Source organism: Gymnoscopelus braueri (assembly GCF_963280865.1).
Source record: "Gymnoscopelus braueri genome assembly, chromosome: 8".
Taxonomy (NCBI): Eukaryota; Metazoa; Chordata; class Actinopteri; order Myctophiformes; family Myctophidae; genus Gymnoscopelus; species Gymnoscopelus braueri.
This window is the reverse complement of record NC_137609.1, coordinates 35104541-35121769: the sequence shown is the minus strand read 5'-3', so window position 1 is coordinate 35121769 and position 17229 is coordinate 35104541. Positions and strand designations below refer to the sequence as shown.

Genomic DNA, 17229 nt, shown 5'->3' with positions numbered 1-17229 from the left:
TGAAATTCATCCATGACGGTCGAGACAGACGACCGTCGTGTATCCATGGCTATTACTCCCTCTAACATTTCCCGTGTTTTTAGTTTATTGAAATAATGTCATGCACATTTGTCCAGTGCATAGCCTACTGCAGGCCTTGTTGACTAGATTTAGAAGAGATTTTGAAGCTATTGCTGCTGAAATGATCGATTATTTTTAAGGGGAAAAGCCGTCATTTAACATGCAAGTCAATGGGTGAGAAGCAGAGATTGCCAGGCGCTGCCAGGCCTGGGTGTGACTAACTTCGCACCACCAGTCACAGAGTGGAGTGGGTGGGGCTTAGCGAAGGGTCCATTCAGATGAAATTAAACAGCATTTTTCACTGCAGGTGCTGCTAACTTTACAAAAAACAACTTTAGTGCTATTAGTAGCAGTGCCACTACAGCAGAAGTTAAGATAAACAACAACTGAACACCACATAGTGCAGAAGTAATGAGGTCCAGTTAGCAGCCATTCAAGAGCTTTACCCTGTATCAAAAACCCTTTAAATAAATATTTTAATTCCTGCATTTAAACGTAGGTGTGAGGGCCGCGTAGCGGCTCGAACCTCTAGTAACTTTAAAAAGAGACCTGAGTACGATATTTAATTATTATCTTTGTTTAATTTCATTCCTTTACTTTCCTGTCCTAGGGTACGGTCACATAGAACTTTGATTCTGCCTATGCAGCGGATTCTGACAATGCTTTTCAATAGGAATGGAGCAGTTTGTTGCCATTCGCGGATTTCCGCATTAAAAAGACGCTCCGTTCCCACTGAAAAGCAATGGCAGAATCTGCCGCATTGTCAGAATCAAAGTTCGGTGTGACTGCACCCTAATTTTGATTTACTTATTATGTATTCATTTGGAAAACACCCGCTATGCTAATTTGCTTGCAAAAAAAATAGAATTCTAACACCAACTTCCATGTCATTGATCCTAGAATGCAATTTTTTACACTTTGGTGGCCTTAAAATACTAGGTTGTGTTCTTAAGATTCTGAAAGGTTGACTCCAGCTCTGAAAAAAACATTCCTGTAGTAATAGTTAACTTACTGCTAAAACCAGTTCTGACAAATACAACCAGTGGACCTGATGGTTCCATTTGTACACTAAATAAAGTTAAATTAACACTGTGGATTTTACACCATAACATACACAATACCAGACTCAAACAAAAGAACAGTTTTAACTCAAAACATGACTTCTCACATGAATGTAGTGTAGAGTAGGAGTTCCAGAGAGGAACAAATAGTCTCTAAACAGAGTAATACATTAGTTGGCTGGAATAGACTTGTGGTCATTTGACACAAGTGGGGGACATTTTAATATAATCCAACCTGAGTTAACAGGTTATATAAAGCACAACGTGAAGTGTCGTAGATATAAAGCATCACATTGGATAGATTTACACTCTAGCTACAGTGTTACTAGAATATGTAAATGAAATTACTGAGACTGTTCCCCAAATAGTGTAGCATATCCTAGACAGGTATTAAAGGAGTAGTTCACCCAAAAAATGACTTATGTTCTATCAATTACACACCCCATGAAGCCTTGAATTCATGGAGATTTCTTTGTTTCTGTCGCATTCCTAAGTTTTGTGCCGTTACACCGGAGGGGGAATCAGGTGACTGAAACTATGCCTTTTTACCCAAATATTATTTTATTTTGTCTGAAAACATTATTCCAGTTGTCTGGGTATCTATCGCTCTGATGTCCACTGCGGAACATCAGAGGAGTGTGTTGTTTAGCACTATTTCTGAGCAGAGGAGCTACTTTAGCGGCTATAACTGGCTATTTTCGGCAAAGATATTCAGTGTGGAGGGAAATATTAGCGGATCTAGTATAGAGCCCTGGGGGACACTGGTCAACTGGTCTAAGTGGTTAAGTGTCACATACAGCCCTTTGGCTTTTGTTCCAGTCATTACACAAAGGTGGGTTGAAATTCTGGTATGTGGCAGAACCACCGACCATCTGGAGAGTTAAGTGTCAAAAAGCTAAACATGTTTCACATAACAATGTGGCTCTGGGGTCATATGTACGTTCTTTGAACCTGCATGTATGTAATTATGTCCCTTATACTCTGTTCAAAACTGTTTCATTGCCTGATTATCTGCTTATTTTGATCAGTCTAAATTGTATTCTTAAAAGTGATGTGAGTAAGTTTGTATTCATAAGTTAAAGGTCTATATTCTGATAGTAATCATTGCTACAAGATGTTACTTGATGTAACAGATCCCTGTTACTTTGTTCAGTAACAGGGATCTCTCCAGGTCTTTAGTAAAAATAAAATACATTGTTCAGGTGGGTCAGCGATTTCATCCAATCAGAAGAGAGAACCACTTATCAGTTTTGATTTTATAGTGTTCCAATTCAAATGTTGTCCTGTATGAGTTCTCTCTCCTGATTGGATGAAAGTGGTAACCTGACCTCAAAATGTATTTTCTGTTGTTGAGCTGGAGAGGCAGGGAGACCCCTGTTACTGAACAAACACTAGCAATATTTACTACGGGAATATAGAGCTATTTAACACTTATTTGAACAAAAAATTACACCCCCTTTAATGTAATGGTGAGTACTCCATAGCAGAACAAGGCAGCATAAATGGTAATGTGTCCCAGCTAATATTATAACGTTAACCCATCCAGGAGTCTCCAATCAATGATCTCTGCCTACTGATATATCTGGTGACATCTAAATTCTGTGACTTAAACTAAAACCAAAACAGCTTCACAGAACCAATGCAAACACGTTGGGGTGGTCCTTCATATGGGATGGCATCAGGATTGGTTTTCAAAGCAGTGGGCTTAGGTTTGTTACTGCTGGTTTTCTCCAGCGTCCAAGCCCATTCATTGAATCTAGATTTCCCCAAACGTATCGGTAGGCAGAGATCTGATCGTCTGGCTATCCCATCCAGCAGTGCTGGGTTTTCTTCACTATAGGAATTTTGACAATTGACAATTTTTACTTTGTGCTTTGAATGCCGTAGCCTCCCCCGATAGATGAGTATATAAGATACACCCTAAGTACCGTAGTGGAATACCTACTTGACAACAAGTTATGTACATTTTGACCCAAATGTCAACCACCTGTCTAAAGCACATCCCCGCTACTGCAGGCCTCTGCTCTTCTTCCTCATTCTTCATAATGCAAAGTGTGCATTTTTGTCAATTGTGTTAAAAACCTTCCACAAACATTTTTCTTAAAATTAGACCATTGACATTCCCAGCTTTAAAACTGGTGCATGAAACGGACCTAACCAGAATGACATTACTGTGACACTGAATGTTGAGGTTCCAGTGTTGCATACCATTATGTGATAAAGATAAAGATAAAGAGCAGCGCTCACCTACCAATCAGGTTTTCTGCAATGCATCAATCACATAAGACAACTCGTCACTATAGTACTACTAGAGAGTGAGAATGTCCTTTATGTCAGTGTGTGTGCTTTGTGTTATTCCATGAGCCATAACTATTGGCTGTTTTAACAACATTTTCCTTGCCCATGTCTATCACCTAATGTAGTCGTTATGCCAAGTGATTCCTCCCTATGTTGTCACTGCTGTATCCTACTGGCTCACCTCACCTGCCAGTGAGGAGCCCTCACTAGGAGGACATAGAGCCTCTGTCCTACTCCTTCAGGAGCCTCCCCAGTACTTGCATTCACAAATATCACCCTCCCTGCTCTGATTCCCTCCCCCGAACACGGGCCAATTGTGTTTGTATAGACGCTCGACAAAACCGGATTCATAGATTACAAATTACAGAGCAAAGAAAGATTATCGGGCCTCATTCACTAAGCTGTTCATAAATAGTGTGTAAATAAAGTGACTGAAGGGGTGCGTATTTTTGAGAATGCGGAACTTTATCTTTAACCTTAAAGTACCTTTTGAAGTGCTTTCTACGAAACGAGACAGAGACCAAGATAATCTTCAGAAGCAATGATTTATTCAATGAGTTGATTCAATGTACAAGCATTGGACCAAGTGAAGGGTCCCTACAGGATACAAGCTTTTATACTGTCCCAAAAGGGCAAAAGGCATCATAACACGTCATTGGAACACAGGTTCGGCCATGGCCCTTTAAAGCTGTCACCACATAAGGTGTTTGTCACATAGGAACTGCATTGCCATCAAACTTACATCCTCCAGATTTGGGCCTAAAGAATGAATGAGTTATAAATATGTGTGCATGTCTGCACATGTTCCCTTAGCCAGCCAACCTTTCTACTTTAATGACTGTTCGGGTCTGCTGAGGATGCTTAATCCCCATAGGTCTTACTCATATGCCGGTCCCAGGCCTTATTCAGACACACCGTCACGGTCTGGGGCTATTACCTTAATATAGATCAATTTCCTGCACGCCACTACGAATATCCAGACATCTGATCATGCATGACATGTGTTGGCAGTGGTGGACAGTAACTGAGTAAATGTACTTGAGTACTGTACTTGAGTACAGATTCTGAGGATCTGTACTATCATTTTTTTGATACGTATTACTCTTACTTGAGTACATTTCCAAGACAAATATTTTACTTTAACTCGAGTATATTTCTAGGAAGGCTATAAAGTACTGAGTACTTTTAAGCCCACTCCACATCCACAACAATGTTTCGCCATGCAACTCCTTGCAACATGCAACTACTTGCAACTACTTGCAACCATTAACGCCAATGGCAGTTGCAAGGAGTTGCATCGGTGTGGTTGACCTTAAAACAGTTTTGTTGCAAGGAGTTGCGACTAGTTGCATTGGTGCGGTTTGGCCTTTAGGTTGGCTGTTTTTTTCCTTCCCTAAAATGCAATTGGCCTAACTTCTGCTCTCACACTAGCCGTGTTTCTGGCTTCCCCCTCTGCTCGCCTCTTTGTTACATCTTGTATGGGTGTATAGGAGTAAAAGTATTTAGTTCTGGTTCCTCAGTCATTTCTATGTTTTTATAGGTGTTTCTGAAGGCTTTGTATAACGTCTACAAGCAAGCACATCAGTGCATGCAGTGCAGGTGGTTTCAGAGAGTTACAGTACTTCTCTGAAACAAGAGTTACAAGGTCCTATAAATTCATTGTGAAAACATTACAGCAATTCATTGATATCAAAATTAAGAAATGTACTTCTACTTTTACTTGTACTTTATAAGTATTTTTCAAAGCATGTACTTTGGAATACTTAAGTATATTTAAAAGCAATTACTTTTTCACTCTTACTTGAGCAACATTTTGACTGAGCTAATTTTACTTATAGTGGAGTAAATTTGACCAAGGAGTATCTGTACTCTTACTCAAGTACTGGGGTCGAGTACTTCGTCCACCTCTGTGTGTTGGCACCCCATAACCCATGTTAGAGATACACTATTGGTAACTGACTGGTTTAAGGCCCAGTACATTCTAAATAAAGGCCTCACGGCCACACTGGTTACATGACATGCTTATATGAGAAGTAAATATTCATCACTACAAATATGGTTATTTACTTAGACAATCGTGATTAAGTAAACACTTTATATGTAAGGCACAATTCGTTATTGATTTTATCCTTAATATATCAATCAATATATTAATCAAAAACACTCTAAGCACAATCTGAAGTGTGATTCATGAATGGGTTTCATTTTTGTCTGAAAGTCACAAGCACGCTCCCGTGTAGATCATCCATGCCCCATTTACAGTACCACCATAAAAGGCAACCGTAAACATCTAACATCACATGAAAAACGTCATCACACTTCAAAATGGACAGATCTACAAGCTTATAATGTGGCGGTACGCACCCACTTGACAACTTGCAGATCAGCGCAAGCGAGTCCCTCACGCGATGGACCCGCTGAACGTTAATAAAGTAAATAGCCTACTCTCACGTGTAATGAGAATAAGACGTACTCCCTTTGCCCATTCCTAAGCCCACTCACCTTTGCCGAGATAAAAGGATGATGCTGGAAACAGCCAATATCCAAAAAAAAAAATATCAGAGCTTTATTGATAACTGAGGGGAATCTGTCCTTTGGACGAACCACTGTAGATTTCATTCATACTGTATCTAGGGTTGCCAACTCCCTGAAATTCAAATAAGTCTGATGTGAACAAGTTCAAACAGCTCATATACTGTACATATACTATAATACAGGTTTTAATATAATATACAAAAACTGTACATATATACAGTGCGATTTTAGCTTTTTCTGGGCGTAACAACTTTTTTTCTTAAAATGGCCAGAACGCACCAATGCAATTAATAGCAACTCCTTGCAACAAAACAGTTTTAAGGCCAGTCCACACCAATGCAACTCCTTGCAACTGCCATTGGGGATAATGGTTGCCAGTAGTTGCATGTTGCAAGGAGTTGCATTGGTGTGGACTGGCCTGTGTGTCATTGATTGATTACCAAAAATAAGGAACAAAGTGTGTCCCTTATCAGTTCAATGAGGGACACACCTTTTAGTTTACAAATAAGGGACGGTTGGCAGGCAACCCTAACTGTATCCTCATCAGATGGTAAGACGTTCATGTGATGTGGTCAATATTATAAACTAATAGCGCGACGTTGGAGTTGGCATGAAAGCCCAATAGGCAAAACTGTGGCCAGACTTGCATTAACGGCAAACACACCGAGGGAAATGTGTCAACTGAAAAGAAAAATAAATCGTCTAAAATATGCATCCAAGCAATAGATCGTTTGACATATATGTATATTTTTTTTGTGTTTGACAAATGTTGGGCACATACATATTTTTAATGTAGTGTAATACATATTTTGATAGATTTTGCATGAAGAATAAGGCATTCTAATGATATACGCAAGCTTTGGTCCCATGTAAGTCTGCCTCCGAGCAGACGTGAGAAAGAGCGGACGTCCGTCAGAATTTACAGACAAAAAAAGATTGACGAATCAGACTTGTAACGCAGGAATTTGCGTGAATGCCTGAAGTACAAAATATGGACGTAAACGAGCTTAGTGAATGAGGCCCATTGAGTGCAGCGGTTTGACTGGAAACAAATAAGCCTGGGTTGGGGGGTACCTTGAGGCAGTCTAAGGCCCAGGGGCCTATGGACTCAGCATCCGGCCCTGATGACGTCACATTGACATGCAAATTCGTGCTCACTTAACTATTGTGACAGAAGATATAAAGATGGTAAACCTCATGAGGGGAGGAGTGAGAGAGAGACTCGTGGGACAGGACTTATAGAGACAGACTGACGAACAGAGCTGTTGGAGAACCAGAGCATCCAGAGACCTTTCTAGCACCCTGACCCTCAGACCCTTCAGGAAGACAAGGGCCGATTCATCTCCGTGCCGCTAACAACTCTCCTGACTGCTCCACACATGTAGGTTAATCTCTTAAAGTGGTGCGGGGTGTATTTTGGGCCGTTACACCTGTAATAGTATGACAGTGACATGTGGATGGCGATGTGTGAATGACGTTTCCCCTGCTCTTCCCTGCCTATGCCGGAATGTATGTAAATTGTGTAAATGTATGTACATTATTTACCCTATTTACCCGTAGTATTGATTGATTGATCGAATACTTTATTAACAGTTTGCAAAAAAAGCACAGAAAGTACAGTTTAATACAGGGGTGGGCAACTTTGATGATGGACCACTATATTTCCACACTCACTCCAGAGAGCCACATTGCATATACTGTTGGGCAGACACCTCTTATCTCCGTATTTTAACTTTTTTTCGTAAATGAATGGCATACTTCTCCATTCTATGTCACACAAAAGTAGCAAAAATCTACTATTAGATCAGTAGATCTGCTCTTTTTGCTCTTTTTGAATTGGAATCGTGATATCTGTTTTGCTATTTTCTAATTGGAATCCTGAAAAGTAATTTTTTTTTAAATTCATTTAGTTATACTTATGTTAACTTAATGAACTTAAATACAAATACATTGGACATAAAAAAGGCAATAGAATTTTAATACCAGTCATTAAGCTACTAATATAGACTGTAAGTAGCGGCTCATGTTTGCATGTTTGGAATTATAACAGCTGATATCAATAATATATCAGTATTCCGATATTAAACTGCGGGCCGCATTAAGTGAAGGTGGGGGCCGCATGTGGCCCCCAGGCCGCCAGTTGCCCATGTATGGTTTAATACATTGTATTGTAGTGTAAACACAACTAAAGAAATTTGCAAGGTTTCAGCCCGATTCGTCCACCATTGATTGACCACCCCCAAAAATCTACCATACTTTAATATGATTTCAGCAAAAACTAAAAAGGAGCACTCAGTGGTATGCATCTCCGCCAGTGAATGACACGTAAACAATATGATGTCAGTCATGCCCAAATATGGAGGCTGTGGAACTCCATATTTGGACGTAATCCAATATTTGGACACGCACGCACACACAGTTACACACATAGCCACACACACACATCCTCTCTTCCTCCACTGCTCAGTAGCAGAGGCGTAGCTCAGCCTCCAGCAACTATCAACTATATTAAATATTTATGTTCATCCTCATCAAACAACTCTTCTCTCATTTGAAAGGTAAAGGACTGCAGTTCTTTGTAAAGCTTTTAAAAAAACACTTTCTGAGTTAAAGTACCACTTTGTATTTTGTTGGTTAGAAACTGGCTTTGCAACTCTTGTATCACTTAGTTACAGTACAGTACAGTATAGGTTACTTTAGGTTCTTTGTAGGTGGTTAGTAAGTCAATTAGTTGGTCATGCAGTTTAGTTACTTTGAACATTAGTAAATCAGCTGTAATTTATGTAAGAATGAAACTGAAAGTGAAATAGTCCAGAGACTGTGCAGGTGTTACGAGACGCAGCACTAAAAACATTGTATACTTTTATTATTTTATGTATTGATAGAATTGTATCCAGTTTTTCGGTTGTTCATTTATTAAATGACTAACTGCAAAACTAAAATGTATTAACATCATTAACACAAGTTAAATATATTTGTGTATTTACATCAGACGTCTTGTCTGTGTCTCTTTGTAAACGTGTTTCCTAACATACTTTTCAAATTATTTAGGTATTATTATTTGCTAACTATTGGGATGTCAGGTAAATAAACACACTGAAATTATTACTGAGTGAAATTGTGAATAATATTGCCCTGCGACCCGACAACACAAATCAACAAAATGAAAAGTTTTTAAATAGTTCACTGACTCCCATGTCAAACCTGTTTTCAATTGAAGGCTTTGACGTACATCTGTGAGTTCTAAGCCATCTACCACCAGTCGGTGTGGCTCCATCAGTGTTCAAATGGATAGTTATCATGTTGACACACAATAATGGAATGACTAGCATCTCATTTTCTTTCTTATAACCACACAGGCACAGGCACAGGCGCACACACACACACACACACACACACACACACACACACACACACACACACACACACACACACACACACACACACACACACACACACACACACACACACACACACACACACACACACACAAATGTCAAAGCCTCGTATTATAAACAGGTTTGACAACTCTACTGATTCCCTTTTTATGTTCTTGATTTGTCACATGGCAACGTTATTCACAACTTCACTCATAGTATTGATTTCAATGTGTTTATTTCGCCTGATATCCCAACACTATCAAATAATAATCCTTAAATAATTTGTTTCCCATTTGTAAGGAAATATTTGGGAATGTTTAAATTATTCAAATATAAAATAGGAAGAAAATCACTGTACAAACAGATCTCTTGACATTTGCACTGAAGGTTTCCATTTCTAAAACGTATTGTAACATAAAAGGATTGAAACGATTCAACATTGAAAGGATTCAGAAAATAAAAATAAAATTCGTAAAATGTATCTTTTGAAACACTTTCTATGAAACCTGTATTATGCATGATGGATACCTCCGTAAAGCATTTCAAAGCAACCATAAAGAATTATGAGTTTGCTATAAGCCTGCATAATGCCATCATAAGGCATTATACGTTTGATTATAAAACTTTATTTGTCAGGTATATCCCAGTAGCTCATAATCACTCGCACACACTTCTGACGGCATTCCTATGTGGATCTCAAGATCCACATTGATTTATATTCCGTCTGTTCTGTTCCGACCTATTCGTCCATTTCAACCTATCTGTCCCCCTTTCTCCATTCTTAATTCTTTGCACTTGTTGATTCTGATTCTCTCATGTTTCAGTCACCAGCCATGGACGCCGTGGAAAAGATCCTTACCATAGCTAGTTCAATCTACAGTCTCTGTGAGAAGGTCAAGGGCAACAAGAAAGAGTGCCAGGATCTGGCCCAGCGTGTGAGAAACTGGGAGCCAAACATTCTGAAAATCAAGGGAAAGGGAGCTGGTAACATCTCTGAAAATGTGAACAGCGTCCTCTGCAATCTCATGAGCATACTGAAAGAAGCTGAAGAGCTTGTCAGGAAATACTCCACTGATAATTTAGTGAAGCGTCTAGTGAAGGTCAACAAACACGGAGAGGACTTTGAGGATCTGAATGGAAAACTAGACGAAGTATTCCAGAGGCTGTCCACGGCTCTGCACCTGGAAACCCAGGATAAGATTGAAGGTAATTTTACTTTTGTGTATTATGTTTTTGCAAGGTTTGTGTGTGTGTGTGTGTGTGTGTGTGTGTGTGTGTGTGTGTGTGTGTGTGTGTGTGTGTGTGTGTGTGTGTGTGTGTGTGTGTGTGCTACATAAAGACATCTACATCTCTTTCAACAGAATTGGCAAGAGATGGAAAAGCAAAGGGTCCCTCAAAAGGTCCCTCAAAAGGTCCCTCAAAAGGTCCCTCGGAGCAGGTAAAGTGTTTTAACCTTTTTCCGACAGACAGCTTTCAGATCACACACACCTACAAGTTTACTGCCTGTGTATTCCATGTACAGGACAATGAATCAAAACTACCCTAAAACTGTACTATGTCTGTATCTGATCTCATCGCTCAACAATGGCTCAGCATCTCTTCTGCTTCGCTTTTTTCCATCCTCAAATACTGCACATTGTAAAATAAATGTGAGCTCATGTTATGCCAATTACAACTTACGTGACCCTTCTCTTGATTTTCACAACTGTAGTCCTTAAAAAAACATTTACGCAATGTCTAATAGTGGCCAAAAACATCTCAGGCGGTGGGTTTCAGGTTGAATGTTGTCCAATAGCACTTAGGCATGATATGATTGAAAAAACATAATGTGTTCAACAGGATGCTGTTGACAGCTCAACTGGAAATACAGATGCAGACAAAGGTGAGCTTTTTAGAGTGTGTACACACACACGCACACACACACACACACACACACACACACACACACACACACACACACACACACACACACACACACACACACACACACACACACACACACACACACACACACACACACACACACACACACACACACACACACACACACACCTTCCTTTTTAATTGATTATAATATGTCAACCACTCTCTTTTTCTCTTGCAAACAGCACATTTTGTGATGCAGAAGAGGTCACAGGTGATTCAAGACGCTGCCCAAGTCATGGCCATAGTAGATAGTCTACAAGACAAGAACATGATCCATCCTGAGTTCTATGCCGCGATTGAGGCAGAGAGAACAGACGTTATCCAGATGAGGAAACTGTATCAAAAGGTGATACAGCCAGGAGGAACAGAGGTCCGAGCAGCGTTTTATGATGCCATTAAAGAACACCTACCTAACCTGTTGAAGAAGCTTGGTAAGATCAGGTGTACTACTAAATTACTTTTACGAAATACAAGAACCCATTATTTACAAACCGCCAGTGTTACCACTATACATCATTAGTGCCAAACGAGCCTCTGCACACACTTCGGAGCGGATTCTTCTGAATCTAGGCATTGCCTCAACACTCACATTATTTACAAATTATTGACACTGTGCTATTACCTCTACACCACCAGTTCCATCAAACGTTTTGCATCTAATGCCATATCTAAACTGAGCCATCAGTGAGATAAGCATTTGATTAGTCCATGACAAATGGACTAATCGGTGCCCTCAGAGCGTTTTTTAGTTAATAAACTCCACTCTGTGTCAGATATGGTGCACCCCCATTTTTACGGACTATAATATATTGGACAACATATTGTACATAAACATAGACCATTTTGCCATACATTGCTTCATTATTAGATTTGGCCTATTTTTACTTTTTTGCGTAGACATTAAAGCATAAACCTGAACCATTTTATTTCTTCAAGATACATTTTGACATTAAAATGCGGTACTTTTTTCGCCCGGGCATCTTAAAATCCAGCTTAATGGCTTGTTTCAGTAGTCAATAACTTCATTGAAACAAATGGTGCCATGGTTTTCACAATGCCTACCAAGTTTTTTAAAAGTCTCACAAAATGTTTTTACCCCCCCCCTCCCTTTTCAAAATGAATGGTCAATGTGGCCAAAGTGAATAGACATATGACACACAGTGATGGCAGTAAGGCCCTTTAATGCTCCAATTGTATCTGTATAACTGTAAAGGACTTGGTAATCGATTGCGCAATATAAATGAACAAGTAGAAAACAGCTCGCTTGGCAAACACCGAATATGGAACTAAAACAAAACAAAACATATTTTAAGTTTCTGATTCTCTTTGTATGGTCTGTCTGTCTGTCTGTCTGACTCTCTCTCTCTCTCTCTCTCTCTCTCTCTCTCTCACTTGCAGGTGATTCGAAATAAATTAAACTAGAGAAAAGCTTACCTAACAAAAAGAAAAGGCATGGGTTTCCGAGGCTACTTCTTACCACCTGACCGTCCCCGCCCCGGACCTGTACCTCCTGACACTGCCGGCCCTCTCCCAGCAGCTTTCCCCATCACCTTTGCGTGTAATCTTCTACAGTATAATGATGTCATTGTCATTTTGTTTTCATTTTATTTCTGAAAAGTTTAAATCCTAACCTGTGTTATGATCTTAAAAGGAGATGTGTCTGACTCTTGGGTCTTGTGAAATCAGCCATGGGTGTAAAAGTCACGTCTAACATATTTGTATTATATAATCTTTGTTTAATGTCTTAACTTTTTTGTCTAATTTTGATTAACCCTTATTATGTATTCAAATATCTAAAATAAAATTATAATACTGTCTTTGTCACTAATTTCTACGTCATATTGCAGTTTGTTACACATTCACATTCGTAGCAATACAATACTATGTGTGTGTGCTTAAGATTCTGAAAGGTTAACTAGCTCTGAAATAGCATTCCTGTAGTTACAATTTCCTTACTGCTAAAACCAATTCTGACAACTACAACCAATGGACACTATGGATCCATTTGGTCCCATTTCTACACTTCGCAGAGTTAAATTAACACAGTGTATTAACACCATAACATACAATACCAAACTTGATTATATTTATTAAAATCTTAATTACAAACTCATGAAAATATCTGCATGGTGATAAACGCACAAAGACGTTTCAGAACTTCCTTCATTTGAACTTGAACTCAAAAAATTACTTTGCTTTCTCACAGGCATGTAGAGTTCCAGAGAAGAACAAATAGTCTCTGACTCTAACACATTAACACATATTTTTTCTGGAATGGAATGCACTCAAACTTGTAGTCATTTGTCACGTCTTACAACAGCAAGTGCTAGGTCATCTGTTAGAGGTCCTTCATATAAGTATAGTGGAATGGGAGTGTCAAATCTGAAAATGCATTGTAGCTGAATTACTGTGTAAATATATTGCACTATGGATGAGGCACTAAACTATATAGCACACTGCTACTGTAGATAGAAGTGAAATTGTGAAAAATATGAGCTTTGTGAATGAAATGTATTTGAACATAGAGGCAAGTAGTGTTTGAGAATCTCTCATCCTGAGTTTATAGTCAAAGGATTCCTTTTAACTAACGGCAAAAAGTTAAAACAGCATAAAAAACATCCTTAATTAAAAATAAATTGTTTCCTAAAGAATGCTGCATTGCAAAGTCACTACTACCTGCATAGTGATATGCAAGTAGCAACAGTCATAACTAGTCACAGCATTACTTGAATTATTTTTGTTACTTTAAGAACAACACAAATAATTGTATGCCATAAAATAGTAGCACTGTTAATGTTAAAACATATTTAAAACGCTCCTTTTGATAGAATACAACCTGAGTTAACAGGTTATACCGCACACAATAAAGTGCCATAGATATAAGGCATCACATTGGATAGTACTATTCAATGAACATTTCCCACATAACTTCATTTAATTTGCTCAGCAGCAGATTTGAACTGGAAACGCATGTGAAGGTGTCATGTGTTTCCAGTTTAAACCTGCTGCCATGCCAGGATCAAACCCTCCTTTTTTCCCCTTTTTTTTCTCCAACAAACTTTGTTGACTAAATTTGTTGGAAAAAAAGAATATTGCCAATCAAACAAAGCAACAGTTATGCACATATCCTATAATGCCTGTAAGCTTTCAGGTCCTGAGAATGTCTTGTCTATCATTCCATGATATGATGATCTGGATCTTTTACAGTCTGATATCAAGAGTAATTAAGTAAGTAAGCCTTGTCGAACCCTGAGGCAGGATCCTATCTCCTGTTTCTTTAGCGTGAGGCAGCTTGATGTACAAGTACACCCCCTGGACATGACGCTAGCATGTCACAGGGACTTACCCCAATCCGACACTTGATGCTGAGTGCCAAGCAGGGGGTCACTGGGTCCCATTATTAGTCTTTGGTTTTATTCAGCTGATTTGAGGTAAATGAACTCTGGAATGACCTGCCTGGGGATATTACGGTGGCAAAATCAGTTACTGTACATCTTTTAAATCACTTCTTAAAACACATTTTGATGGAGTAGCTTTTCATTCATCGATTCTCTGATTACTACTGCTATTTATTGTAGTATTTATTTACAGTCTTATATTGATTGTGTTTTACATTTTAAATTGTATTTTTAGATGAGCTGTGTAAAGCAGGAGTGCATAACTATTGTATAATGAGAATGTCTGTCTGTATGTCTTTCTGTCTGTGTACATATGAGAGATTAAGACCTGCACTGTCCTGTCCTGTCCTGTCCTTTGGTACTACCGACCCCTACTGTCATTCTTGTGCATGTGCGGATGTACAGCAGGGGTTCTCAAACCTTTTCATGTCACGCTCACGGACCCCTAAATTAATATGTATTTGTGCCAGTGAATCCATACAATGTATTGTTAAAATGTTTCAAAATAGCCGATGCATATAGAGTTAAGTGGTGATTTTGATGCTATTTTAACTATTGCTTTTGCTGGGGACTCCCTGGAACACCCTAAGGACACTTGGGGTTCCCCGGACCCCATTTTGAGAACCACTGCACTCATAGGCGATTCTATAGGAAGGCAATTGGAATTCCCCCCCCCCGCCCCCCCAGGCGGTCGGACGACTCTTGACCTTTTTTTTTTTTTTTACAATTTCTTTTTTGGATATTTTTGGACGGTGAAACCGCCCCTATAAGTGAGGTTTGGATATTTGTACAGCAAATCCTGCGCTGTGATTGGCCAAAAAAAAACCCGCCTAACCCTGCACCGTGATTGGCCAATCACAGTCTATTCAGGACTGTGATTGGCCAGTGTCACATGACACATGTGCATAGTCCTATATAAGAAACCATAACTTAAAAAAACCCATTAATTTGTTTTTTTAAAGTTATGGTTTCTTCCATCATAAAGAGTGTTTCAATAAATGTATTTATTTTTTGTACATGATTGGTTGACTCCATTCAGTATTGTGATTAGCTAGCAAGACACCGCCCACTTCACACAGGGTGTGATTTTTTTCTCTTCAAATAGCCTTTGTATAAAATAGGGCTAAAGGGGTTAATGTGTGTTTCATAATATAATAATTTATAACTGCAAAGTAACTAGTAACTAAAGTTTTCAAATAATTGTAGTGGAGTAAAAGTACAATATTTGCCTCTGAGATGTAGTGGAGTAGAAGTAAATGTACTGAACATGGGAAATACTCCTGTAAGGTAAAAAATCCTCAAAAGTGTACTTAAGTACAGTACTTGAGTAAATGTACTTAGTTACTTTACACCACTGGTTTTTCTTTTCTTTTCTTCTTATATCTTGCTCTTTATGTCATGCTATTCACAAATGTGTCCACCAGAGGGTGCTACAAACGGCAAGCCAAATATGTCTTACTGTACGTAGCACCAAAATTGTAGCGTACTTGAAAACACACCTTAGTTTCCTTATTGTATCTGTTTTGCTTAACTTTAAACCACTTTGTAACAGTTTTAAACGGTTCTATATAAATAATGATAAGCAACTGCACAACTAATGAGGCTGTCCTGTATGTATGCCAATGTCCCAATGACTCAATACCCAGTATCATCAAATCAACACAGAAGGCCACGAAATGTCATAATAAAGATCTCCAACTCAGTATCTGAAATATGGTGCAATTTGGTGGTTAAAGGTCAAAAAGTTATTGATTAACACAGAGACTGGTGCCACTGCTGACCCACAATAATTTAACTACCCAGTAACATGCAGCCATGTTGGCATGAAATTGGACTGTATGTTTCTTCCTTCCTACTAGGTGTTACCAGTGATACTAATAACTAATTCAGATGTATGTATGTATGTATGTATGTATGTATGTATGTATGTATGTATGTATGTATGTATGTATGTATGTATGTATGTATGTATGTATGTATGTATGTATGTATGTAATATACTAACTAATCATATATATATATGTCACAGGGTGAATGGAGAACCAGGTAGATTGAAGACAGAGCGCTCGTTTTTAGGCACGGGGCTTCGGGGCGAGGCGGGGCTTTTCGAGATAGGGTTTATTAGCGAGGCTCGCGAGGAGGAGGAGGAGGAGAAGGAGGACGCGGCGCTGCGAGGCGGGGGTTTATTACGTGAGGCTCGCGAGGAGGAGCTCCTCCTCACGAAATAAACCGTCCTCCTTCTCCTCCGAGGAGAAGGAGGACGGTTTATTTCGCGAGGAGGAGCTCCTCCTCGCGAAATAAACCGTCCTCCTTCTCCAACGCGGAGAGGCGGGGCTTTGATGTGCCGACGCGGACCTGTCTTTTGTTGTTCCCCCCCACATAGCAACCAGGAAGCTACGCTAGGGGAACGCTGAACACGCGTGCACACGCACACGCTTGTCCACGACGGAGGCGCGCCGACTTGTGGAGCTTGAGGCCGAGGAAGCGCGCCCTCGCGCCTCCAGGCGCGAGTGCCCGCGCTGACCGGCCGATGCTCTACTAGTCGACTCAGCGCCGTTTGAGTTGTAAACC

At 39.5% G+C, this 17229-nt stretch overlaps 1 protein-coding gene across 1 annotated transcript; it reads left to right on the top strand.

The window, feature by feature from the left end:
• The first annotated feature begins 8375 nt into the window (after positions 1-8375).
• On the top strand, positions 8376-13077 carry LOC308090210 (mixed lineage kinase domain-like protein). Its single transcript, XM_080435274.1, has 6 exons — positions 8376-8512; positions 10159-10540; positions 10696-10772; positions 11174-11216; positions 11443-11691; positions 12659-13077. Exons 2-6 carry the CDS (start codon positions 10168-10170, stop codon positions 12670-12672), a joined length of 756 nt encoding a protein of 251 aa, XP_080291400.1. The 5' UTR covers positions 8376-8512; positions 10159-10167; the 3' UTR covers positions 12673-13077.
• Positions 13078-17229: the final 4152 nt, after the last annotated feature.

What these genes read in the sequence shown, in the direction of transcription:
- LOC308090210 (XM_080435274.1), top strand. Translation starts at nt 10,168, where the DNA reads ATGGACGCCGTGGAAAAGATCCTTACCATAGCTAGTTCAATCTACAGT. An exon ending in CAAAAGGTCCCTCGGAGCAG is followed by an intron (nt 10,773 to 11,173) that starts GTAAAGTGTTTT and finishes TGTGTTCAACAG; the next exon opens with GATGCTGTTGACAGCTCAAC. An exon ending in AAATACAGATGCAGACAAAG is followed by an intron (nt 11,217 to 11,442) that starts GTGAGCTTTTTA and finishes TCTTGCAAACAG; the next exon opens with CACATTTTGTGATGCAGAAG.